Below are 27,432 nucleotides of genomic sequence, written 5' to 3' on the forward strand. Positions count from 1 at the left end.
AGGTCTGCCCAAGGCTAAAGATTTCTGGATGGAGTGGGGTCAGCACTCCACCACCACCTGGTGTTACAGTATAGCTGCGAGGTTCTTCCCAATGCCATCTGAGAAAGATCCGGAGAGAAACTTATCTAAAACTGTCCAAGGCTGTGGAAGGTGGTAGCCAGCCCTGACCATGAGACAACCTGTGATCTTAGGGGAGGGGAAACACGTGGAGAACAGGCCCCCCAGGGACTGGTGCTACAGGGTGGGGACCCCACAGAAACTCAACAGGAACCTGGGGCTCACATGCCTGTGTATATGGGTGCAGTAGATGTGCTAAACAAAAACTCAGGACTTAGTACACTGCAGGAAAGGTGGGACCGAACATAGCACGGCGTGTAAGCAGAGGGCTGTTCAAGAGTGGAGAATCCGGGCCAAAACTCCTATGAGAGAGCAGCAGGCTTGGGACTGGAGGGCAGGACCTGAATGCCTGAGATTTGCTGCAGCAAGCCAGATCCTCTCACAGACAGGTGAGTCCAACCCTACCTGTGGAATTACAGGCTTGGCAGAGCAGGAAGTTCAGGCTCAGGATTCTCATGCTGGGTACATTTCCACAGGGGAAAGAAGAAAAAGCTCTGAAAGGGCCCCAATCTACTAAACTCAGAAGCATAGAGAGAATAGAGACCGGCAACAAGGTGCTATCTTTTCTCCTGCATAGCTTTTTCACATTCATTTCTTATCCTTCAAGTTTGGGTCTAATATGTCACCAGGTTTTATATTATACTTTATTTCAAATCTTGTATTTTGCTCTTCCTGTCTTTGACTCCATTTTCCCTTCTTCCTTCCTTCTCTTACTTTTGTTTTCAATTCTATTTTCTCTCTTGCTATGACTTGTTTCTATTTCACACTCTTACTATTTCTCCCTCCTCCAAACTCTCAAAACCACTTGTGATTGTCATTGGTCATCTCACACTCTTTTTCCTGTTTTTACAATACTCTTATCTTTTCTCCACCTCTATCGATCTTTACTTATTGGTTGTGGGTAGGTGGTTGTTGTTGTAGTACTTCAATCTTATTTCCAAATAGTCATTATTTTTGTATTTCAAATCCCAAATTTTACCATTCCCATCTCCTACTCCATTTTGCCTTCATCCTGCTTTGTTTTATTTTTGGTTTTGTTTTAAATGTTAATTTTTCCCTGTCTTAGCCTGGTTTTCATTCCTTACTCTTAGTATTCCTTCTCCCTCTATCCTCTCAAAATAACTTCTCCTTACTCTAGACATTTCGAAAGGTTTTTTCCTTTTTTCCCCTCTTATTCCCATCCACACATATAAATCTTAGCTCCTTTGTAGTTGATATTCCTGTGGTCAATATTTTGGTCAAATTAAGCTCCTTTTATTTTATATATGTTCGTTGTTTCTCTCTCTCTCTCTCCACACACACACACACATTTTTGGTTTAAACCTAAAACTATATATATTCCTTCTCTTACTCCATTCCACTTTTTCTCCTCACTTTTTTATTTATGATGCAAATTTTATTTCCTTTCTCTCTTTGCCTTGTCTATATTCCCTACTCTTATTATTACTCTCTCCTCTGCTTTCACAAAATCACTCTTCTTTCAGTTAGTCATCTTATATTCATTTTTCCTTTCTTACAATAGTCTTAATCTCTTTACACCTTTATTGATGTTGGCTCATTTGTTGTTGATAGTGTGGTTGTGGGTAGGAGTTATTTTTGCGGGTGTGGTTTGTTTCCTGGGCTGTTTGGCATTGTTTTGGCAGCACCTGTACACAGTATACAAGATGTGGTGGGCAGAGTGACTCTCAGGCAGCCAGCTGGAGAGAAGGACCTACCAAAGAATGACCTGACAACAACCAAAACCTAATTACAACCAGCAAGTTCACATAAACAGAATAAAGGGCAGCGCAAGAACATCAGCTCAGGAGATCGAGGAGACTGCACAACTGAGCTCCATAGGTCTCCTACCACAGAGGGTTAAGCCACGAAGACAGGCAGTAAAAGCAAGTCAATCTAATATGTACAAACAAGAAGAGTCAAGTAAAATGGAGAGACAAAGAAACATCCCCCCAACTAGAAAGGAAAGGAGAAATCCCCCAAAAGACTGCTAAACAAAAGTGAGACGAGGAAACTATCAGACATGGAGTTCAAAATAATGGTTATAAGGATGCTCAAGGAGCTCAGTGAGAACTACAAACAGCTCCAAGGAAGCTATAAGAAATTTACTGTGAAGTATACCAGAATGAAAAAGGACACAGAAACTGTTAATAAGAGCCAGGAAGAAATGAAAAATAAATTATCTGAAATAAAGAGCACAGTAGGAATTAAAAGCAAGTTAGATGAAGCACAGGATTGAATCAGCGAGCTGGATGACAAGGTAGAAAAAAATTCCCAGATAGCAACAAATGCAAAAGACACAGAATGAAGAGGGGTTAAGGATGCTGCAGGACAACATGAAACTTAATAATATCTGTATAACAGGGCTATCAGAAACAGAAAAAGAGAAGCAAGGGAAAGAAAACCTGCTTGAAAAAGAATGACAGAAACTTCCCAAACTTTACAAGAGAAAAACTCATGCAAATCCAGGAGCACAGAGGGTCCCAACCAAGATGAATGCAAAGAAGCCCCACTCTAAGACACATGATAGTTAAAACGGCAAAATTCAAAGACAAAGAGAGAATCTTGAAGGGAGCAAGAAAGAAACACACATGGAGCTCTGACAAGACTAGCAGCTGACTTCTCAACAGAAATATCACAAGCCAGAAGAGAATGAAACATTCCAATAATGAAAAGCCAAGGTCTGCAACCAAGACTACTCTACCCATCAGGCTGCCATTTAAAATGGAAAGTGAAATAAGGAGTTTCCTGTTGGGAACCGCCCTGCCTGGTTTCAGGAGCTGTAAACCCCCATGGCTAAGGCTGAGTGAGCAACCTTCAGACCATAAGCTTATCTCCCTGGCAGGAGCACCGTTTCTGCTTTTTTCATAACTGGCCCCCAATGCTTGATCAGTTAGCCAATGATGGGTAACATTCCCCAAGTGGGGAATGACCTAAGACAGGCATGATCACATGGAGACCCCAGGGAAGGACTTGGGGGGCCATGGAGAAAGGGACCCTCACCCCTCGGCTTTGACAAAGCCTGAGTCCTCATTTCTCCTAATTCCTTGTAGGGTGGTGCAATTCTATGCTGGAAAGGGCACGCTCCCTAGATGATCAGGCCTGAGAAAGTATATGTAAAATCCTGTGAAGCCTGCTTTGCTAAGAATGCTCTTAGTTAAATGATAAAGCCCAAGCAGGAAATGAGTTTGTTTCCCAAAGCTTTGTAGCCTTTTAGCTGATAGACCCTGATTTAGAAAAAGCCCTAATAGTTCTTTGTATGCTATCTACTATTTGACCCTTACTGCCTGGCAATGATTAATGAGCTATACCTGTATTCCCGTGCAAATTAAACCCAATAAAAGCCTGTCTAGGCAAGGGTCAGACGCTCTCCCCTTGAGAGGGTGGCCAAGCCGCTCTGAGGCACTCCCCCTTTGAGGGAGTAGCTGTGCCATCCCTTTTCCTCCACAGGACTCAGTAGTCTGTGTGAATTTGTCTCCTCATATCTCATCCAAGACACCGCGGGCACTGCAGGCTGGTGTCCATGTCAGTTTCCCAGACATGAGAAGGCTAAAAGAACACACCTCTGTCAAACCAACACTCCAAAACATGCTAAAGGGACTGCGTTAGTACAATGAAGAAAAAGAGAGAGTGACAAGAACAAGGAACAAAGGGAAAAGGGCACTGAATAAGTACCTATCAAGAATAACCTTAAATGCAAATGGATTAAATGCTTCAATCAAGACACAGGGTAGCTGAACAGACAAAAAAAACACAACCCACATATATGCATGCTGTCTACAAGACACCCACCTTGAAACAAAAGACCTATACAGACTGAATGTGAATGGGTGGAAACAAATATTCCAAGCAAATGGACATGAAAAAAACTGGGGTAGCAATGCTTATATCTGACAAAATAGATTTCAAAATGAAAGTCGTAACAAGAGACAGAGAAGGACACTTCAGAAAACTCGAGAGAAGAATCCAAGAAGAAGATATAACCATTGTAAACATGTATGTACCCAACATAGGAGCACTCAAATATATAAGGAAAATCTTGGAGGACTTCAAGAAAGACAAACAGCAACACACTTATAGTAGGGGATTTTAATACCCCATTGTGAAAAATGGATAGATCTTTTAAACAAAGAATCAACAAGGATATTGTGGCACTGAATGACACTCTAGATCAAATGGACTTAACTGACATATATAGAACCTGTCACCCCAAGGAAGCAAAATATACATTGTTTTCAAAAGCACATGGAACACTGAAAATAGACTACATGGCAGAACACAAAACAAGGCTCAACAAATTCAAGGAAACTGAAATCATATCAAGCATATTCTCAGACCAAGAACGATTGAAACTAGAAACCAACCTCAAAGAAAAGACTCAAAAACATTCAAATTCATGGGGACTGAATAGCATACTATTAAACAATGAATGGGTTAATAATGAAATAAAAGAAGAAATTGAAAACTTCTGAAAACAAATGAAAATGACCACAAAACAGTCCAAAACCTATGGGACACAGCAAAGGCAGTATGAGAGGGAAGTGCATAGGGATACAGGCTTATCTAAAAGAGACAGAAAATTTTCAAATAAACAACCTAACCCTACATCTACAAGAACTAGAGGAATAACAACAAACAAAGCTCAGACGGAGTAGAAGGAAGAAAATAATGAAGACCAGAGCAGAATTAAATGACATATAGATTAAAAGAACAACTCAAAGGATCAATAGATCCAGACCTGCTTTTTTAAAAAGATAAACAAAATCAACAATCCTTTAACCAGACTCATCAAGAATAAAAAGAGAATCCAAATAAATAAAATCAGAAATAAAAAAGGAGAAATTACAACAGAAATACAAAGGATTGTTACGACTATGAACAGCTATATATGTCAAGTAATTTGAGAACCTGAGCAAAATGGACATTGTCCAATCTTTTAAAACTGAATCAAGGATAAGCAGAAAGCCTGAATAGACTGATGACAGCCAGTGAAATTGAAGCAGTAATCAAAATACAGGAGACAAAAGCCCTGCACCGAACTGCCTCATAGGAGAATTTTACCAAACATTTAGGGAGTGCTAACTCCTATTCTCAAAATATTCCAAAAAATTCAAGAGGAGAAAAGAGTCCCAAACTGTTTTATGAGGCCAGTATTAGCCTAATTCCAAAACCAGATAAAAACACAACAAAAAAAGAAAACTACAGGTCAACACCACTGATGAACACAGATACTACAATCCTCAACAAAATTGGCAAATCAGATTTAGTAATACATTCAAAGATCATATACCACAATCAAGTGGGATTCACCCCAGGGTGCATGAATTATAGAATATTTTCCAATCAATAAACGTAGTATATCACATAGAAAAAAAGAAAGAAAAAAATCACATGATCATAACAATAGATGCTGAAAAAGCATTCGACAAGGTACAGCACCAATTTATGATAAAAACACTCAGCAAAAATGAGAGCAGAGGGAGCATACTCAGCATAATAAAGGCCATATATAACAGACCTATAGCCAACATGATACTCAAAGGGTAAAAACTAAAAGGTTTTCCCCTAAGATCAGGAACAAGACAAGGGTGCCCGTTTTCATGGAAGTTCTAGCCATAGGAATCAGACAAGAAAAAGAAATAAAAGGCATCCAAATAGGAAAGGAGCAAGTGAAACTGTCGTTCTTTGTAGACGACATGATAGTGTACCTAGAAAATCCTACAGAGTCCATCAAAAACTACTTGACCTAAAAAGTGAATTTGGCAAAATAGCGGGATATAAAGTCAATATGCAGAAATCCAATGCACTTTTGTATACCAGCAATGAACTATCAGAAACAGAAACTAGGGAAAAATACCATTTACTATAGTGACAAGAAAAATAAAGTACCCGGGAATAAATTTAACCAAGGAGGTAAAACCCATACTCAGAAAACTATACAACACCTCACAACAACAAAGATATCAAGGAAGACACAAATATATATAAGCATATACTGTGTTTATGGATTGGAAGAATTACATCATTAAACTGTCCATACTATGTCTTGTCTGGTGTGGCACAGTGGACTGAGCGCTATCCTGAGAACCAAAGGGTCACCAGTTTGATGTCCTGTCAGGCCACATGCCTGGGTTGCAGGCCAGGTCCCCAATAGGGGGAATGCAAGAGGCAGACACACACTGATGTTTGTCTCCTTCTCTTGTTCCCTCCCTTCTCCTCTCTATGAAAATAAATAATAAAATCTTTTAAAAAATGCCCATACTACCCAAAGTAATCTATAGATTTAATGTAATCGCTATTAAAATAACAATGACATACCGTACAGATATAAAACAAATATTTGAAAAAATTAAATGGAACCATAAAATGACCCTGAATAGCCTCAGCAATTTTGAGAAAGTACAAAGTAAGAGGAATCGTAATATCTAATATCAAAATGTATTTCAAGGCCACTGAAATCAAAATAGTTTGGTATTGGCGTAAGAGCGGACACATAGATCAATGGAACAGAATACAGAGCAGAAGTAATCAATGACAGAACTAAACCCATGTCAATATGGTCAATTATATTTGACAAAGAGGGCAGGAGGATAAAATGGAGTAAAGACAGCCTCTTCAATAAATGGTGTTGGGAGATCTGGACACGTATATGCAAAAATATGAAACTAGACCACCAACTTACATCATAACCCAAAATAAACTCACGATGGATAAAAAACTTAAATATAAATTGTGATACCATAAAAGTCTTAGAGGAGAACACAGGCAAGAAAATTTCAGATATCCTAAGAGGCAATATTTTTGCTGATATAGGGATATAAAAGAAAGAATAAAGAAACGGAACAACAATAAATGAGAAAGCTTCTGCATGGCTACAAAGAACACAAAAATGAAAACGACAAGTTCTTTTTCATCGGTCCTTTGTCAATGATAACCTGGACAAGGGTTTGATCTGCAAATACATAGAGGACGAACATGACTCCACACCAGGAAGACAAACCATACAATTTAAAAAATGGGCAAAGGACTTGAATAAGTAGTTTTCCAAGGAGGACATATAGAAGGGCCAGAGATATATGAATGAATGCTCAAAATCACTAACCATCAGAGATACAAATTAAAACCACAATGAGATACCACTTCACACTGCTCAGACTGCTTATCATTAAGAAATCAATAAGAAGACTTCTGGCCAAGATGGAGGTGTAGGTGGAAACACTGTGCCTTCTTGCACAACCAAGTTTAATGACAACAAAGTTTTAGTAACAAAAATGCAACTAAAACACAGAAAATTGAACTGTACAGAAGTCCAACAACAATGAACCATTCAGCCAGACCGGTACGAGGGGCGGAGCCAGAGGCTGGCCAAGAGGTGTTGGCTGGCAGAGAGGGGTCCCGCAGGAAAAAGTGGCCGGACCGACCCAGGTGTATAGATGGCAATTGGTGGATCCCAGGTGTGGGGTGGCAATGGGCAAACCCAGTGAGGACACAAGGTAGCTGGCTGACCTCAGTCACACATTGATGAGCAGATAAACCAGGCAGAGGAGCAAGCTGTGAAACAGACAATGCAAACCAGGCCCCGGTGCTGGGAAATAAGCTTCAAAGCACCATTGGAAAAATTTTTGTGGCCGAGGTGCCAGGAGAAGCTCACAGGCTCACAGGGAGTTCATTGGAGAGACCCACAGGGTCCTGGAGGGTGCACAGGCCCATATACCCGGAACCAGCACCAGAAGGGCACAATTTGCTTGTGGGAAGAAGAGAGGACCGAAATCTGAGAGAGAGCAGAAAAAAACACCACTGCCCCTCTCTGACCCCACCCCCCCATACAGCATCACAACCCAGCAACTGGGTCGCCCCACACTGGTGAACACCTAAGGCTCCACCCCTCACAGGTAACAGGCACAAACAGACCAAAACATTGTGGCTCAAGAAGAACAGCTCAAAGCCCCAGAGCCAGTACTTCTAACCAAAAGATAGCCAACCTATCAGATGCACAGCGCAAAACACTGGTGATCAGGATGCTCACAGAACTGGTTGATTTTAGCCACAAATTAGAGGAACAAATGAAGACTAAACTAAATGAAATGAAAGGAAATACATAGGAAACCAATAATGGAAAGGAAACTGGGACTCAAATCAAGGCAATGGACCAGAAGGAAAAAAAATGACCAAACAGAAAAAGATAAAGAAACAAGAATTCAAAAAAATGAGGAGAGGCTTAGGAACCTCCAGGGCATCTTTAAACATTCCAGCATTCGAATCATAGGGGTACCACAAGGGGACGAGAAATAGCAACAAGTGGAAAACTTATGTGAACAAATCATAAAGGAGAACTTCCCTAATCTGGCAGAGCAAACAGACTTCCAGGAAATCCAGGAAGCTCAGAGAGTCCCAAAGAACTTGGACCCAAGTTAGGAACACACCAAGACTCATCATAATTCCATTACCCAAGATTAAAATGAAGGAGATAATCCTAGAAGCAGCAAGAGATAAGGGGAAAGTCACCTACAAAGGAGTTCCCATCAGACTGTCAGTGGATTTCTCAAAAGAGACCTTACAGGCAAGAAGGGGCTGGAAAGAAGTATTCCAAGTCGTGAAATCCAGAGACCCACAACCAAGATTGCTCTATCCAGCAAAATTCTAATTTAGAATGGAAGGACAGATAAAATGCTTCTCAGATAAGATCAAATTCAAGGAGTTCATCATCATCAAGCCCTTATTATATGAAATGTTAAAGGGACTTATCTAAGAAAAAGAAGATAAAAAGTATGAACAGTGAAAGGACAGGAAACTCAGTTATTAACAACCACACCCAGAAAAAAAGGAAACTAAGAGGACAGCTAGATCAGGAGCAGAACCATAGAAATGGAGATCACATGGAGGGTTAGCAACAGGGGAGTGGGAGGAGGAGAAGAGGGGAGAAGGTACAGAGAATAAGTAGCATAGACAGTAGGTAGAAAATAGACAGGGGGGAGGGCAGGAATAATATGGGAAATACAGAATCTAAAGAACTTGTGACACATGGACATAAACTAAAGGGGGGGATGGTGGCGGAGGGGGTGTGCAGGATGCAGGGGAATTAAGGGGGAAATGGGACAACTGTAATGGCATAATCAATAAAATGTATTTTAAAAAAGAAATCAATAAACAAGCACTAGCAAGGATGTGGAGAAAAGGGAATCCTACTGCACTGTTGGTGGGAATGCAGACAGGTGAAGCCACAATGGAAAACACTATAAAATTTCTTTCCTCACAAAACTAAAAATGGAACTGCCCTTTGACTCAGGGATCCACTTCTGGGATTATATCCTAAGAACCCTGAATCACCAATCCAAAAGAACCTATTCACCCCAATGTTCATAGCAGCACAATTTACAATAGCCAAGAAGCAACCTAGGTGCCCATCAGTAAATGAGTGGATCAAAAAACTGTGTTACATTTGCACAATGGAATACTACACAGGAAAAAGAAAGAGGGAACTCTTACTCTTCACAACAGCATGGGTGGAACTGGGGAGTATTATGCTAAGTGAAATATGCCAGGTGGTGAGAGACAAATTACCCTATGATCTCATCTATAAATGGACTAATCAACAGTTGAAACAAATGAGCAAAATAGAACCAGAGACAGGAAAATTAGGAACAAACTGACAGTGACCATAGGGGAGAGGAGAGGAGAGGAGGTAATGGGGAAGAGAAGGGGAATGGTCATTCAGGAACAGGTATAAAGGATCCATGGTCGTGAACAACAGGGTAAGGAATGACTATGGAAGGAGGGAGTGGGTAGGGCAGGGGAGAGCAATGGGGAGAAAATTGGGACAACTGTAATTGAAAAACAATAAAAAGAAAGAAACTCTATTTGAAAAGATAATGACAGAAAACTTCCCTACCTTGGAGAAGGAAATAGACATATAACTCTGGGAAGCGCAGAGTTAGAAACAAGTTGAATTCAAAGAGGCCAATCACACCAAGACACGTTACAATTAAAATGGAAGAGGGTAAAGAGAAAGAATGTTTTCTTAAAAATATATTTTATTGACTATGCTATTACAGTTATCTCATTTACCCCCCTCACTCCCCTCCAACCTGCATACCCCCTCCCACCCACATTCCCCCACTTTAGTTCATGTCCATGTGTCATAAGTTCTTTAGCTTCTACATTTCCCAGACTGTTCTTGTCCTCCCCCTATTTTCTACCTACCATCTATGTTACTTATTCTCTGTACCTTTTTCCCCTCTCTCCTCCTCCTACTCCCCTGTTGCTAACCCTCCATGTGATCTCCATTTCTATGGTTCCGCTCCAGATCTAGCTGTCCTCTTAGTTTGCTTTTGTTTTAGGTGTGGTTGTTAATAACTGTGAGTTTGCTGTCCTTTCACTGTTCATATTTTTTATCTTCTTTTTCTTAGATAAGTCCCTTTAACATTTCATATAATAAGGGCTTGGTGATGATGAACTCCTTGAATTTGATCTTACCTGAGAAGCACTTTATCTTCCCTTCCATTCTAAATGAAAGTTTTGCTGAATAAAGCAGTCTTAGCTGTAGGTCTTTGGATTTCATGACTTGGAATACTTCTTTCCAGCCCCTTCTTGCCTGTAAGGTCTCTTTTGAGAAATCCGCTAACAGTCTGATGGGAACTCCTTTGTAGATGACTGCCCCCTTATCTCTTGCTGCTTCTAGAATTCTCTCCTTCATTTTAATCTTGGCTAATGTAATTATGATGTGCCTTGGTGTGTTCCTCCTTGGGTCCAACTTCTTTGGCACTCTCTGAGCTTCCTGGATTTCCTGGAAGTCTATTTCCTTTGCCAGACTGAGGAAGTTCTCCTTTATTATTTGTTCAAATAAGTGTTCCACTCATGGCTGTTTCTTTCCCCCTTCTGGTACCCCTATAATTCGGATGTTGGAACATTTAAAGATGTCCTGGAGGTTCCTAAGCCTCTCCTCATTTTTTAAAATTCTTCTTTCTTCATTCTTTTGTTTGGTTGTTTCTTTCTTCCTTCTGGTCCACTCCATTGATCTGAGTCCCAGTTTTCTTCCTATCACTGTTGGTTCTCTGTGCATTTTCCTTCACTTCACTTAGTGTAGCCTCCATTTGTTCATTTGGTCCCCTAATTTGGGACCAAATTCAAACAATTTTGTGAGCATCCTGATCACCAGTGCTTTGAACTATGCATCTGATAGGTAGGCTACCTCTTTGTCAGTTAGTTGTATTTGCTGCAGAGCTTTGATCTCTTCTTCTATTTGGGCCAGTTTTTTTTGGTCTCGTGGTGCCTGTTACTAGTGAGGGGTGGAGCCTTAGGTGTTCACCAGGGCGGGGCAATCCACGAGGCTGGGTTGTGGTGGTGCATGTGGGGGTGGGGGTCCAAGAGGGAACAATGGCGCTTGCTCTGTTCTCTGTCGGATTTCAGTCCCTTCTGCCACTTCCCCCAAGCAAACTGGGCCTTTCTGGTGCTGATTCCTGTGTGGGTGGGCTTGTATAGTTCTAGGACCCTGTGGATCTCTCCAACAAACTCTCCTGTGAGGCTGGGAGTCTCTCCCTGTGCCTCAACCCCCACAGGTGTTTTCAGGCATTACTTCCCAGCACTGGGAACCTGGGTTGTGCAGTCTGTCTAGTTCCCCAATTTCGCCTGGTTTATCTGCATGCAAATGTGGGACGGCCTGGTCAGCCAGCTGCCTTTCACACAGTGCCTTGCTTCATAATTGTTGCTTCGCTGGATCTGCCTGTTGCTGCTTCCCTGTGCCTGGGGTTGCCACCACTTTTTGTGCCACGAACTCTCTGCACCCAGCTGCCCAACTCTTCCCAGCCTACCAGTCTGGATGAATGTGTCTATTTTTATCTCCTTATTTGTCCGACTTCCATACAGTTCAATTTTCTGTCAGTTCTGGTTGTTATTTTGTTTCCAAATTGTTGTTGTCCTTATTTTGATTGTGCAAGGAAGCACAGTGTGTCCACCTACGCATCCATCTTGGCCGGAAGTCTCAGAAAGAAAGAATCTTAAAGCAGCATGAGAAAGACAGTTATTTACAAGGGAGCTCCCATAAGACTATAAGCTGATTTCTCAACAGAAACTTTGTAGGTTGGAAGGAATTCGCAAGAGATAACTCAAACTGATGAAAAGCAAGGACCTTCAACCCAGATTACCCATCAAAGCTATCACTTAGGCTAGAAGGACAGATAAAAATCTTTCCAAATAAGAAAATGCTGAAGTAGTTCATCAACACCAAATCTGCTTTACAAGGAATGTTAAAGGGTCTTCTTTAGATGAAAGGGGGAAAAATGAAAATATGAATGAAAAATGGTAATAAATACAGTTATTTACCAAAAATGACTTTAAATACAAATTGATTAAATGCTTCAATGAAGAGACTTATGGTAGTTGAATGAATAACAAAACAAGACCCTACGTATGCTGTCTACAAGGGACTCACTTTGTATTAAAAAACATACACAGATCCCTCGCTGGTGTGGCTCGGTGGTTGAATGCCAGCCTGAGAATCAAAGGGTCACTGGTTCGATTCCTAGTCTAGGGCATATGCTTGTGTTATGGGCCAGGTCCCCAGTAGGGGGGGCATGTGAGAGGCAACCACACATTGTTCTTTCTCTCCCTCTCTTTCTCCTTCTTTTCTCTGTCTAAAAATTAATAAATCTTAACAACCAAAGCAACAAAACCATATACACAGACACAGTAAAAAGGATGGAAAAACATTAGATGAAAATGGAAAAAAAGAAAAAGCTGGGGCAGTAATATTTATACCAGAGAAAATATACTTTAAAACAAAAGCTGTAACAAGAGATAAGGAAGGACCCAGCAATTCCACTTCTGGTTATTCATCTGAAGAAACCTGAATACTAAATGGAAAGGACATATACTATCCGTATGTTCATTGCAGCATTATTTACAATAGCCAAGATACGGAAAGGTTACAAAAAAGACTAAATCAATGTGGATATTTTGACTATGGTATATGCATTGTAATTTGAAGAAGGCCGAAACAATGGGTAAGATTGAAGTATGACTTACTCTGCCACGTTCAACTTGTGTGGTCAACATTACAACCATGGAGGAACCTTGTTCCCAAGTCATCTGCCAAAAATCTGTACAAGTGTGGGGTAATGGCCCTTGACAAGCAATATACTGATTTATGATGCTAGAAGAAGGAATTTCCATCTAAAAAGAAAAAGATACAAAAATAAAATATTTTATGACTACTTTTTATATAATCAAGCATATGGAAATAATCCACTAAATAATAATTGAATAATACTAATTTCAAAAAACTAGAAGTTAGTATAATAAATCTTTAAGAACAATTTCTCATTTTATCTGTAGAAGAAATTTCTTGCCAATGGCTGATATTTATACAAATATATTTTTCAATTAGTAGAAACAGAAATTCAAGTGTTTTCCAAAGCACTGTTATAGTTTTAAGAGCAGTTTTACATAGAACCCAGTTTCAGAGGCAGAGACTTGGCCTCTCAACACTTATTTAGGTAAAATTTGTGAAGGGCAAAATTTTTGCCATTTTAGTTTAGATTTTACATAAAAAATGTAACATAAAAGAATATTAGGGAAACATTTTAAATTCATTATTTTCAGAAAGAGGCAAGATCATATTTGGGTAAGATGATACTACATTTTGAGATCAAATTTTAAAAAGCGTGACACACGCACACTGCAACTGGAAGGGTGAAAACAGAAGTCTCCCTTCCACCCCAGCCTGTAGTTTCTGTCCAGGAGAGCAACCCTCTCTTCTGGTTGCTAGTATATCCATCCATTTAGAGATATTCTATATATAACACAAAAATGAACATGCAAAACTATTTTCCTCCTTTTCTGTAAAACATAAGTGGTAGCATATAATGTTATTCTACCTTGTATCTTTTTTCTTCACTTTATCACTGAGATATTGTCAGATTTGTGCATAAAATTTCCCTCTTTTTAGTGGCTCTACTGTATAAATTTACCATACTTTATTTAATAGACATTTATATTGCTGCTAATCTGTTTGCTACCATAAACAAAGCTGCAATGAATACTTCTGTAAACCTAATATTTTTGTGCACATTAAGAAACCTATTTGAATGGGCAATAGGTAGATATGAGAATGTTGGATCAAAGTGTTATGTGCCTTTATAATTTTGTCAGATAGTACCAATTTGCTCTCCAAAGAGGTTGCACCTATTTATACCTTTACCAATAATGTATGAGAAATGCTTGTTTCCTGACAAGTGGCCTTAACACATTCACAATCCACAATTCACAATTCTGGAACTCCCAATGCGCTAAAGCAGGGGCGTCCAACCTATGGCCCATGGGCTGCATGCGGCCCAGGATGGCTACGAATGCAGCCGAACACAAAACCGTAAATATACTTAAAACATTACTTAGTTTTATTACTAAGTTTTACATTAAGTTATATTACTTAGATATGTACATTTTCTATATTAGTGATCACAAACTTGGGACCAGTTTCATGATTTTAAAAGATTACCAAAAGAGCTGCTGCATAATTAGGGTTATTATGTGAGGATTTTTTCCTTAGCTGTGGTGGCAGATATCACAAAAATTATGCATGGACCTTTTTTTGCTCATCAGTTTTCATTAGTATTTGTGTATTTAATATGTGGCCCCAGACAACTCTTCTTCTATTGTGACCCAGAGATACCAAAAGGATGGATTTTCCTACTCTAAAGTGTAACTTTGCCTTTTTCTTTTGGTACACCTAGCCTAACCTGGACTCATTTTACAGCAATATCTAACTTGAACTCATCTAAGACTATTAGTGGAAATATCCAGTTAGCTGCTGAATACCAATATGGCTTACTGATCATGGCTTGCTAAAGATATTACCTGTATTATATATGGCATATACACTTAATAACTAAAATTTAAAAAATATGAATTCCAAAGCACATTTGATCTCAACCTTTCAGATAAAGAATATAGACTTAAGTGTGGTATTATCAAACTTTCTGATATCTCAGTCTAATAAGTAAAAAATGCTAATTCCCAAAAGTTGTGATTTGCACTTTTCTTTTTGTGAATTTGAGTGTATTATTTAACTGAGATATTTTTCCAAGTGCTATAATTGAGGTTTTGCTAAAAAATAAAAATAAAAAAATGGTTGTCAGAGATAGATACATATTAAAATAGTGAATTGTCATTGTTCACAGATTCTGTGTTTCCAAGTTTACCTATTTACTGAAATTTATTTGTAACCCCAAAGTACCTGCAGAACTTTCATGGTTATTTACAGACATGTTAACAGAGGAAAAATCTGAGCCACCCGAAGTGTGTATTTCTAACTAATATGGAATAAGATGTTGCTGTCCTGTCTTCCTATTTCTGCTCTCCTATTGGAAACAAGTGCCCTTTTTGCAATCTATTTAATTTTTGTGCTTGTTGTTAGTGATTGTTGTTAGTGTTGTTAGTGACCACTGTTTAAAGTGATCCCCAAGGGTAGTGCTGCATACTGCATGGTGTTCTAAGTGTAAGGCCATGATACGCCTCATGAAGAAAATGAATATGCTAAAGAAGCTGCCTTCAGGTATGAGTTATAGTGCTGTTGGCTGTGAATTCAATGTTAATTAATCAACAATGTGTATTAAATAAGGTATCTTTAAACAGAAACAAGATTTATGTTTTGATCAGCTGACAAAATGTTGCAACGAGAGGGTCATGGGCACCTAACCTTATATTTCCCCTTGGAGCAAGGATTCAATATTTGCTCATTCAGGGTTAATGAAGATTTTAAAGACTATCATAAATAATAATAATGAACTCTATTTACAAACAGTGATATATCTGCACTTAAAAATAATCTAGGGGTGTAGTGTTTATATGGAACAAGACTGGCCATTTGTTAACTGTTCTTCAAGCTGGATAACAGGTTTATGGTGTGGATCTTCAATCCTTTCTACTTTTGTATAGAATTGAAAATGCCATAAAAATTTTTAAATGTCATTTGCAAGACCTTTCCTATGAACTATATCTGCATAGCCTTTATTATTTTCATTGTACTGCATTTATTTGTCTTATTCATGTATAGGACTCTTTACATATTAAAGAAATACAACTGTTGTAGTATTTTTTTTTACAGATTTATTTGTTTTTAGAGAGAGGGGAAGGGAAAGAGAGAGCAAGAGAAACATCAGTGTGTGGTTGCCTCTCAAGTGCCCCCTACTGGAACCTGGCCCACAACCCAGGCATGTGCCCTGACTGGGAATTGAACCGGCAACCCTTTGGTTCATAGGCCCATGCTCAATCCACTGAGCTATACCAGCCAGGGCACCTTTGTAGTATGTTAAAAATTCAGTTTCTCATTTGATTTTATAGTACTTTTTAAGCATCCCTTGAATTAAACATTTCACATTGCCAAATCCATCAATCTTCTCTTTATAGCTTAGGCGTGTATATAAGCTTAAAAAAAAACCTTCCCCTTTCTGAGACATTATTTTTTTCAAATATTTTATTTATTTATTTATTTTTAGAGAGAGGGGGAAGTAGAAGGAAAGGCAGGGAGAGTAACATCAATCAGTTGCCTCTTGTATGTGTCCTGTCCCAGGACTAAACCCACAACCCAGCCACATGCCCTGACTGGGAATCAAACTGGTGATCTTTCGCTTTGTAGGATGATGCCCAACCAACTGAGCCACACTGGTCAGGGCCCCTTTCTGAGATTTTAAACAAGTCTCACATATATCTTCCAAGTAGTTTCATGATTCCATTGTTTACATTTATATTTTGATATATCTAAAATGTATGCTGGCCTCAAAAGAGTGTGAGGGTAAAGTGTTTATAGATAAATGATATGATGTACAGATTTGTTTCAAAATAATTTGGATGTGTGGGGGCATGGTAGGGGTATAGGTGAAACAAAGTTGGCCATAAGCTGGTAATTGTTGGAAGTTGAGTCACGTGTATAAACAGGTTCATTTTACTTTTTGCTTGACTGTTGTATGTTTGAAATTTTCTGTAACACAAAGTTAAGGGAAAAAGTAATAATTCTTTTTTTTTTTGCTCTATGTTGGGGGGACCCTCCTTACAACGATATATTCTGGACAGACCTAACTGATTCACTACATAATCTGTTCTATCTTCAATGATTTAAAATGCTATCTGAGCCCTGGCTGGTGTAGCTCAGTGGATTGAGCGCAAGCCTGCGAACCACATGATTGCAGTTCAATTCCCAGTCAGGGCACATGCCTGGGTTGTAGGCCAGTTCCCAGTAGGGGACTCATGAGAGGCAGGCAACCATACATTGATATTTCTCTCCTTCTCTCCTTCTCTTCCTCTCTAAAGATAAATAAATAAAATCTTTAAAAAAATAAATTAATTAAAAAAAATAAAAGGCTATCTCTACCGTAAACAAAATTCTAGTCTTTATTTTAGCTTGTTTTTGGACTAGACTATTCCACTCCAGTGCTGCATGCGTAGATTAATATGCCACTTCCAAACAATTTTTTAAAATTAATTTTATGATATTTTTCAATATCTGAAAGTTTCAATATTCTCTCAAGGTTAGGCTGTTAACAAAAAGGCTTTTAACAATAAATCTCAAAGTCTATAGTGGCCCCTCTAAAGCAATGAGAAAGATATAATAAAAATAAACTTACATTTATATAATTTGCATTGATGTAGTCTTCATTACCCTTTAAAATGACCCGTGTAGCATCATCTGAAAAAATTTGAAAAAAATGTTTTAATAAAGTTATACTTAAAAAATTAAACAACATACAGAGATCATAAGTACTTACAAGGTGAAATATCTCTGTATCTATTTTTGGAAACGTTCTGAGGTAATTTGGCACATGACATTGTCATTCCAGGTTTTTTCCGATATAGTTGCTAAAAAAAAAAAAAAAAAGGTACAAATCCAGTGAGACATTAAGAGTTTCTTTTTCATTTTTCCAACTTGTTTCTATGCTATGAAACAGGTTTTATTCCTTAGAATACTTCATCTATATAGTGATGTACCTTAGGCTGATAGGATAATAAACCTGATTCCCAAAGCTAAATTTGGTATAATTTCTGACATCAACTATATATCATATTTTGAAGAATGGCAAGAAAGTGGAAACAATTTGACTCACAGCAAAAAGGTATCTGGAGTTTTGAACAGAAAATCTGTAGAAAACATTTAGCCTTCATTTAGTTTGTAGATGTTTATAGTACATAAACCCAACTTCTTAAAAAATAAAAACTGACAGACCCTAAATGTTTTTTCATCACAAATGTTTTAGTCAGTTATCTATAACACAGAATTCAAAGCAACAAATAGTAATAACTACACTGACAAAAATTAGAGGAGGATTAAATATTACAAAGTACAAAAGTTATTTTCCTCTAACTCAGGATTTTTAAGTCTGCAATCATCTATATTCATCTGCCACCTTTCATAAAAACAGCTATTTAATTACAGAAAGAAATTTAGTTTGATGAATTAAAAAATTCATTAAAAAATCATTAAAAAATATGTACTAAAATTTCCTTATTCTTCTTTAAATAGGCATGTAATTTATGTAACAATAGCTGGTATTTTGGCAATTTTAAAAACTTTGTATTTTAGAACTTTTATCTCAACTATTCTCAGAATACCACTTTAGTTTGTAGGCAGTTAAGAAATCATACGGTATTACTTACATCAAATTGTGTCAGGATTGTTCCAGTGATGAGCCCCTCAGCCAGCTGGACCATCGACTCCCGCAGGGAATGGTCGTCCTGGTGGATGCTGTCCAGTGGGGTTTTCTCAGGAATGTACTGGAAGTCTGGCTCATTTTCTAGCTTTTCTTCCACTACATCATAGACAGCTAACACAAAACAAAACAAAAAAACCCACATGAAAAACTTAATGAATTGGTGAAAGGAATTTAGCAGATTTACTCTTTAATTATGTGTCAGGAAATACTTTACTTATTTATAATTTATCACATCTGAGTCTGATATCATGATGTAGGGACAAAGAGTGACTGTGGAGATGAATAAATTTGCTGTACCTTTGGGGAAAGGAAGAGTTCTTGGCCATTTTGCTAAAAATGTCTATGACTTGAAGAGACATTAGGAAAAAGAGGAGTTGCCAAAATGCAGCTCTGAAGAGACCTGCCCTAATTCGTGGGACCTAGGGCGAGAGGACAAATAAAAGCCTTTATCTTGTATGCCTAGATATGAATGGCTACAAATAAAATGAACAGTGTTCTAACCAAAATGTTTTATCCTCTCTCCTTGACATCTATAAAACAACCTGAGAGTCTAAATTTGAAATGAGACACTAGGCCAGAATTCTCTATCATGGTTGAGTGAGGAGAGCTAGTCCCTAGACCCTGGCCTGCAGACCACCCTACTTCTTTCTTACCCTCAGCTCCATTATTTAACATGGGAAAATATAAACATTCCTATGAACACCCCAGTCCATATGTAAGTTTGTTCTACATAGCTCTGCAATGACTTCATTTTAGTTACTTCCCCTGGTGCAGGGGTACATACATCACTGAGCCACCGTGGGAGAATGGATTTGGAGAAATGGCCACACAGACCCAAGAAGTGGGCTCAGAGCTATTTGAACAGAGTATCGAGGGTTTAAAAAAATCGTCTAGGAAGGATAGGGAGGTCTGGCATGTACCCTTGGCTCCTACAAAATCTTGGCAATGTGGTAGTGGGCAAAGCTGGAGGAGAACCAGAATGCAAACTTCTAAAGGGTAAAGCCAGCTAGGGGTCTATTATCCCCTTGACTAAGAGGTTTGGTTCCTGCTTAGATATATATGAATTTTCAGGAATAAATTTCTAAAATGAAGACCAAAAAGACAAAAAGGTATACATGTATTTTGTCTAAGAAGAAATAAGATTTAATGGGGAAAAGACCAGAAAAAAATAAGCTATTTGTTTTTTGATTATACAGTAAGCCCTTACTTAGTATTAGTGACAGGTTCTTGGAAACTGAGATTTTAACAAAATGACATACAGTAAAACCTAATTGATAAAAACTAGAGTTAAGTTCCTATAGCATATTTCTGGTCACAAAAGCATCACCAAACTTCTAAATAAATATCCAAAATACTTCTGATATTAAACACTGTCATATATGTGAGCTATATACACATTTAATAAAAATTAATAAAAACAAGTAAGATAATTATTTTCCAACCTGCTTATTCCAGTTCAGGGTCGCAGGTGGCCAGATACTCTCCTGGCAGCTCAGGACACAAACACACCCTGAACAGGACAAATTCCATCACAGAGCCACTTAGACACACATTCACACTCACTGAGACTGGGACAAGACAGACATGTCAGTTCACCTCATGTGCACATTTTTGGGATATGGGAGGAACCCAGATTTCTAGAGAAAACATATGCAGACATGGGAGAATGTGCCAACTCCACACAGTGGCCCCAGCTGGGAATTATTTTCTTTTTTCTCATCAATGTTATATTAAAATGATGTTGAACGAAATATTGTTCAAGAGTCTGCTGTATGTAATTTTAAGTAAAAATGGACATGATAAATCACAATGAAAATGAATGCAGGTCCTGCCCAGATTTTGACAATAAAGTAATATTAGAAACATCATTTGTCACAAAGTAAGGCCCGGGTGGATTCTTCTCCAAATTTAAAGTATAGATGAAGAACTGCAAAAAGGTTAAGACTTCCATTACAGGGACTTTTGCTCATGTTCTGGGTCTGTACTAGTCATGCATTTGTGAGCAGATAACTGAATGTCTAGGTGCCAAAGTGTCTTCAACTATAAAATGGGGTAAGTCATTTGTTGCATTAGATGACTGTAAAGATTAGTAAGAATACACAAAAGAGTTGAGGTATGTGGAAAGCATTTAAAATGATTATTAAGTTCTTTAGTATCTATTATCAAGAGAAAACAAAACAAAGAGAATATTATTCTTGGTATAAAATTTAAGTGGCTTTATGCAACAGAAGATGCCTAATAATAAATCACCTAAATATCAGATCTAAATGAATGAGTTCTCTGAAAAGTCAAAATAGAATGTTGTGTTGAAATCCCCTAAATTTTCCTAGAAAGCAAATTCCACATCATGAAAGCAAAAAAAAACACAAAGTAGAAAAGATGAAATGAAAATGCCTATTTGTATCCAACAAGCAAAATGAGTTTTGCAATTTTTTTCTTGCAAATTTTACAGGGTTGAGTGTGGTGTGAAAATAGAGTTCTAATTACATTTTATTTCCCTATGGTATATATTCAGCAACTGGTAACAGGGCATTAACCATAAGTTACTCTTGTGGCTAAAACTATGAATAACAGCAAACTGTTCAGAACAAAGCTAGAAGAATATGTCTAATGCTGGGATATAGGCATACAAGAATTTTTTCTCAAAGGAGAGTAATAAAGTTGCAGAAACTTGAAACAATGCCATATGAACACTGGCTGAAGGATCTGGGACTAATGAACTGGAGGAAAGAGGGAGGATTTCTGATAAAATCAGCTCTTGTCAAAAAACTGAAGGGAGAAGGATTAACCTTATTCTGTATAACACAAAGTGATAGAATTAGGAACAATCAGACTGAAGGAAGTTGGATTGTTAGTTCAATTAACAGTTTAAACTACACAAAGAAGGAATGACTGCTTCGGGAGCCAATGACTGCTCCACATCAGCAGGATGTTCTTGAGATTATTATAAAGGAACTCAAGTAGTCAGCAAAGGAGCCAGAGTTTACAGTATTAGGGTATCTACAAGCCTGGGACTGACTCTGGACAAACACATCAGCTGTCCAGAGCAGGAGATGACATGATTAGGCTACGAGGCACTCTACCAAAAACACAGACAAGATTTTTTTAAAAAATGCTTTAACTAAAGCTTGTTAGAGTTTTCTAAAAGAGGAACAAAATTCAAAATTTACTTGTTTATTCAACAATTATTTAACTGATCACATACTACTACTATTAGAGCAAGTGGGGGGAAAAGGAGGCCATTTTAGCTATGGTAGCCAAGCAGGAAGGACTTTCTGAAGATGACATTCGAGCAGAGATTAGAAGGGAGTGAGGGTATAAGTCACACTAAAATCAGGAAACAGTGTTTTAGGCAGCAAGAAAGCCAGCACAAAATAGAGTGAGCAAAGCTGAGTGGTAGGTGAGGAAGTCTAGAATTTAGATTTTATTCCAAGTGTAGATGGAAGCTACTACTGTGCTTTGAACAGGAAACTGACAAGAGTTACGTTTTTAAAAGCCTACTGCAATCACCATGTCCAGAAATAGGTACTAATAACTATGAAAAATATTCAGTACTCCAAAGAGTACTTACCATTCGGTCGAACTAGAAGTATGAGTTCCCCAGAATGTCTCTCACAGATAGCTTTAATAAACAGGACGACCTGATCATGGGTATATTCTGCAATGTCCCGACCATTGATCAATACAACTTGGTCCCCTTCATTCAATCGAGGGACACAGAGGTCAGCCTGCAATGTAATGCAAATAAGGTTTCAGATTTGTACATAGCTTTCTAAAAGTAAAGCACAAAAATTTATATTTATAGACTCTTTAGTATGAAAACTAAAATTACATATAGCAAAGCATCTATCCATTCACTCACTTACTTAAAAAAGAATATAAATCTAGCTTTCCCTTGAAGATACCTTATTTTTTTCCTTCTTTATTCAACAACTTTTCCCCTGATGCTCTATTATGTGCATAGCTACACAGATAAGACTAGTTATCTCAAGGTGACTAGATACAGTCAGCCTTCACTTTGCACTGTCCAGATATGCACAAATTTCAGTTAGCACAGTTTAGTCAAATAATACCCATCTCTAAACAGCATGGTACAAATTTCAGTCATTATTGTACATTCATTGTAAATAATTGCATAAAATACAATCTTTGCTGGTACTATAACAGTCCAAAAATCACTACATAAATAATAGACATACATCTTAATCAGTGACCAAACACATCACTTCTTTTAATGTCTGTTGGTAACTTCTCACTGTGCATCTCTTATTTACTTCATGCAGAGACAACAAAGTGTGTACTTGTGTTGTCTCCTGTCTCCCAATGATAAACCCACAAAAAATGGATAATCTAAAGAGAAAACTAACCAAAAAAGTTAAAAGTGCAGCAAAGAAACAAAAAGTAACACTATAAATGAAATTAGAGAAGAAACAGCTGATGATGAAAATATACACTACTATTGTGTAAGAGACTATATATATATATATATATATATATACAGAGAAAGGGATTTAGTGCAGGTGAACTTATCAATATAAATGACGACAGTGATTGTAATAAAAAGGATAAAGATGTCCGTCAGGATGTGATGCTGCCATAAAACTTTTCATTAAAGAAACTCTTGGAAATACTTTACAATATTAAAAATGAAGAGGACAAAACACTGGAAGTAAATTCAAACTTAGAAAAGATTATGACAATTTGCCAAGGCAAGGAAGAATGCTCACTCTGTATTTTAAGTTAAATGACATGAGGATACAAACGCTATTCAAACTACTTGTGATTACTTTTTACAAAGAAATAAAATACTTAAATTCTCCATGTTTCTAATATTTAGACTTACAGGACACTAAATCAGTACTATATACTTATCAGGACACTAAATCATTTCCCTATAAATTTATAAAGGAAAGTAAGAGAGATTTTAATGTTTTGATATAAAATTTAAAGTTCATAGAACCAACCATAGTTTTCTCCGTTGATTAGCAAGGTCACTTTGCACAGTTTCAGCTTCAAGGGTCATTTTTATGGTCCTGTACAACTGTGCAAAGTGATGACGGCCTGCATTTGATTGAGAAAACAATGAAAATAGAAGAGATAAACAGAAATATGGACAGCACGTATGAGAGACAAGTTTGAAGGATGATAGGTCAGACACAGAAGGAAATAATGGGGTTGGACCTCACACAATAAGATACTTCCTGTGGCAAAAGCTTGAAGAAATAAAAGCATGACTACTCAAATTCACTACAAATACAAAGTCAATAAAATACAACATGATATTCCCATTGGTGAAAAAGAGCACTGGTGTAGAAGCCATGCTCTTCCTCTGCTTTTATAGAATATGTGATTTCAGACATCTGAAACTCTGAAAATGGAGCAGATATCTGCCCTAATTATTTCAAAGAGCTGTAAAGATAAAACTGATATAATTATGCAAAGTGTTAAAACACGAAGAATTCAAAATTAGGTTTACGACAATTCTTTCCAGCTGCTACTTCTGCTAGTGCTTGTAGCGAAGCAGATGACATTGACATAGTCCTTCTGTGCATTAGCAGTGTCATGCTTTTGTGCACCAGTTTGGTCCAAGGTTTTGTAAATGTCTCCAAGATATCCAAAGAGTGGTAAATTGGAAGATATTAATAGTACTGAGAGAGACATAATGGGTTATAACAACAAAAGTTATCCTTTCACCTTAATTTGTGGATAGTATAGTTAATGGAAGGGAGGAGATAGTCTATGTGTTAGGGAGAAGAGAGTTAGGAATCTCTAACTGTACCTTACATATATCCACTGATATTTCCACAGGATTGAGGCTAAAAGGGTAGTATTAACTAAAATACTATAACATGCACAGATTTTTTTAAAACCCATTATCACTGGAGGAAACTCTCTCATGCTTAATCTGCTTTTTTAGGTACCATATTTTTTGGGCTAGAAGACACACCCACAAATCTGGGAGGAAAGGCAGGGTGAGTCTTATAGTCCAAATGTAGTTTCCCTGGCTTGCTGTGTGTGTGTGTAGGGGGCAGCAGTGGAGAGAGGTCACAGGTTATTAAATATTTTACCACATTTTTTTGCTTGAAAAATTTTTTCCCTATTTTCCTCCTCTAAAACCTAGGTATATCTTATGGTCTGGTGCATCTTATAATCCTAAAAATACAGTATGTTTACGATTTTTATTAGCATATCATTACGATCTGGGAAGTCAGATGAACACTATACAATTAACATAAATTCTGTTGGGGCAACAGTTGTTGGCTCAAAGATGATCATGTAGGAACTAAAATATTACTTTAATTGGGAATTATTTTTTATGTATTTCAGAAGAAGTCCAATATAAAAAAAGACATTAAAATATTTAACTCCCTGTTTTTCCCAGCATCACTTAAAATGGGGTTTTTAAATGGAAGACTGTGATGGTCTCTAAATTAGTAAAGTAAGAGAAAATTGATAAATTTCTATTGCTTTAATTTGTTCTAAATTCAGCCAATATATATGGACCATTGTTCTGTGTGGCAGAAAAGAAAAATTTAACAATAATTTGTACAGCCAAAAATTTTTGTATACCCAAAAATTGAGAGCTAGAGAATTCTGTTTGGAAATGAACCATCTATAGAACATTCCCTAAATATCATTTATTTAACTGAAAACCGTACATATTCATTGCTCAGAAAAATCATTTGTTTCTTTTGTGTCATCTCTGACTATTACAATTGACTTAACAAAAAAAGATTTATTAATCCCACTAACCTGATGAAATTCTATCAATGTCTTAAGCACGTTTCCAGGCTTTTTAAATGCACATAACTCAATTAAAAAACTGTATCAAACATACATGTGGAATTACAATACTCATTTTATAATAGCTTTTTATGAATATATTTCCATACAAATATAGAGCTACATTATCTATGTCAATAGCTGCAAAGCAACACATAATTTATTTCATCATCTCAAATGATGTAAGTCTGATTTCCCCAATTTTTAAATGTTATAAGCAATACTAAAGTGAACACCTTTGTGCATCTTTTGTTCTCTGGTCCAACTGTTTCATTAGAGACCTTTACTAAAAGTAGAACTGTCAGGTCAAAAGAAATATATATGATTTTAATAAGTTTTAGTTTAAATTTTTGTTTTTAGCAAAGTCAAACATCACAGTTTAAAGCACAGGTGGCAAACACGAGGCCCAAGGGCCAAATCTGGCCTTCCCCCTTGTTTTATTTGCCTTGTACCTTGTTTCCACCTGGTGGCAGCACCAAGCTCTCACTTAACTGTTAAGGAGCAGTTACTGTTATACAGTCCTAACATTACATTCGGCCCTTTGAAGGCAACTATAGGGGTGATGTGGCCCCCAGTGAAAATGAATTTGACACCGCTGGTTTAAAGAGTTAACTAGGTCTACTATAAAATTAAGACCAGAAACCATTTCTTATGTTCTACCCTACCATTTCCCCATCTCTAGAATCAACTTCTTTCAACATTTCAGCTGTATCTTTTGTACCTTTACATCATAGAATGTAGTATCTTTACATAGCACCCCTATTTTCCTTTAGTTTTCAATTTTAGACATATCTAACTTTCTGCTTGATGAGAATTTAGCAATCTTTCACCTCTTCGTCTGCAGTCTCAAACACATATTTCCCATTAAATATATATTAAACAAATAATGTTGGATTATTTCTTCCATCTTTGTCCCCATCCTTCATATGCATAATAGATTCAAGAGTCATTTTATATATTATATCCATGCATACATTATGTCCTTTAAAAGGGGACACTGGATCCAAACTGGATCTCTGCTTGGTTTCTTTCCCAGGAGTCTGGGGAAGAAACAAATTTGTACAAACTTAATCACAATGGGGTGTGCTGAGCTGGTAATATATAAATGTGGAAGTTACTAGCAGTCATATCCTACCACACAGACTGAGGAACAAAACAGTAGTAGCTACACAATTTCTATTTAGCAGAGATTTAGGAGTCATATTTATATTTGAAGGTACAGTGTGTCTGGTAGTGAGGTTACAGGATTTGACCTGAAGCTACTGCTAATTACACTGTTTTTATTCAAACTAATGTATTTGGAGTGGCTTGTGAGAGGAGGCCAATTCAACGTACAAAAGGGTTTGTACTGAGAGAGAAGAATGGAATATTCACATAAAAAATTAGAGATAAAAAATAGTGACTGATGAGTTCTTTCTAGAGGTCTGAGTGTATTCCTGTCCTTGGGTTTTATGAAATACCTATATTATAGCTCCATGATAATTTTTCCTCTTGATGGAGTAGTAAGAACTATTTATTTTATTAACCTCAATCCTTGAATATGTACCTTTTAATATGTGGAATTATGGTGGTTTTCTAAGGAGAAGCTGTATTTATGCTTAAACCAGAGATATTCCACAAGTAAGTACCCTGTTATTTGCACCCAACAAAGCCCTTAAAAACTAAAACCATATATTACAATATCCTTAATTAATCTTGGCTGTACTCTTCAAACCAACTTTGAGGTTGCTGAAAAGCACCAAAAAAGAGGCACATCTGGCGTCTTTCTCTGAGGCTGCTGACTAAAAAGTCCTTGAAGACCATTTAGGTAAAGTAGGCAACAACACAAATGGAAATG

General features: G+C 37.4%; 1 protein-coding gene across 3 annotated transcripts in view; it reads right to left on the minus strand.

Annotated features, from left to right (window-relative positions):
* Positions 1 to 27,432, minus strand: part of PTPN4 (protein tyrosine phosphatase non-receptor type 4) — a 272,802-nt gene that overhangs the window by 21,657 nt on the left and 223,713 nt on the right. For all 3 annotated transcript variants that reach the window (XM_037049882.1, XM_037049881.1, XM_037049880.1), the window contains 5 exons: positions 22,384 to 22,540; positions 18,757 to 18,923; positions 17,871 to 17,961; positions 17,730 to 17,791; positions 13,135 to 13,281 (listed from right to left, as the gene is read on the minus strand). In XM_037049882.1, the coding sequence (XP_036905777.1) occupies positions 13,135 to 13,281; positions 17,730 to 17,791; positions 17,871 to 17,961; positions 18,757 to 18,923; positions 22,384 to 22,540 (624 nt within the window). The remainder of the gene's footprint in view (positions 1 to 13,134; positions 13,282 to 17,729; positions 17,792 to 17,870; positions 17,962 to 18,756; positions 18,924 to 22,383; positions 22,541 to 27,432) is intronic.

This window comes from Sturnira hondurensis, unplaced genomic scaffold, assembly GCF_014824575.4.
Source record: "Sturnira hondurensis isolate 20B ecotype Veracruz unplaced genomic scaffold, ASM1482457v3 Scaffold0006496, whole genome shotgun sequence".
Lineage (NCBI taxonomy): Eukaryota > Metazoa > Chordata > Mammalia > Chiroptera > Phyllostomidae > Sturnira > Sturnira hondurensis.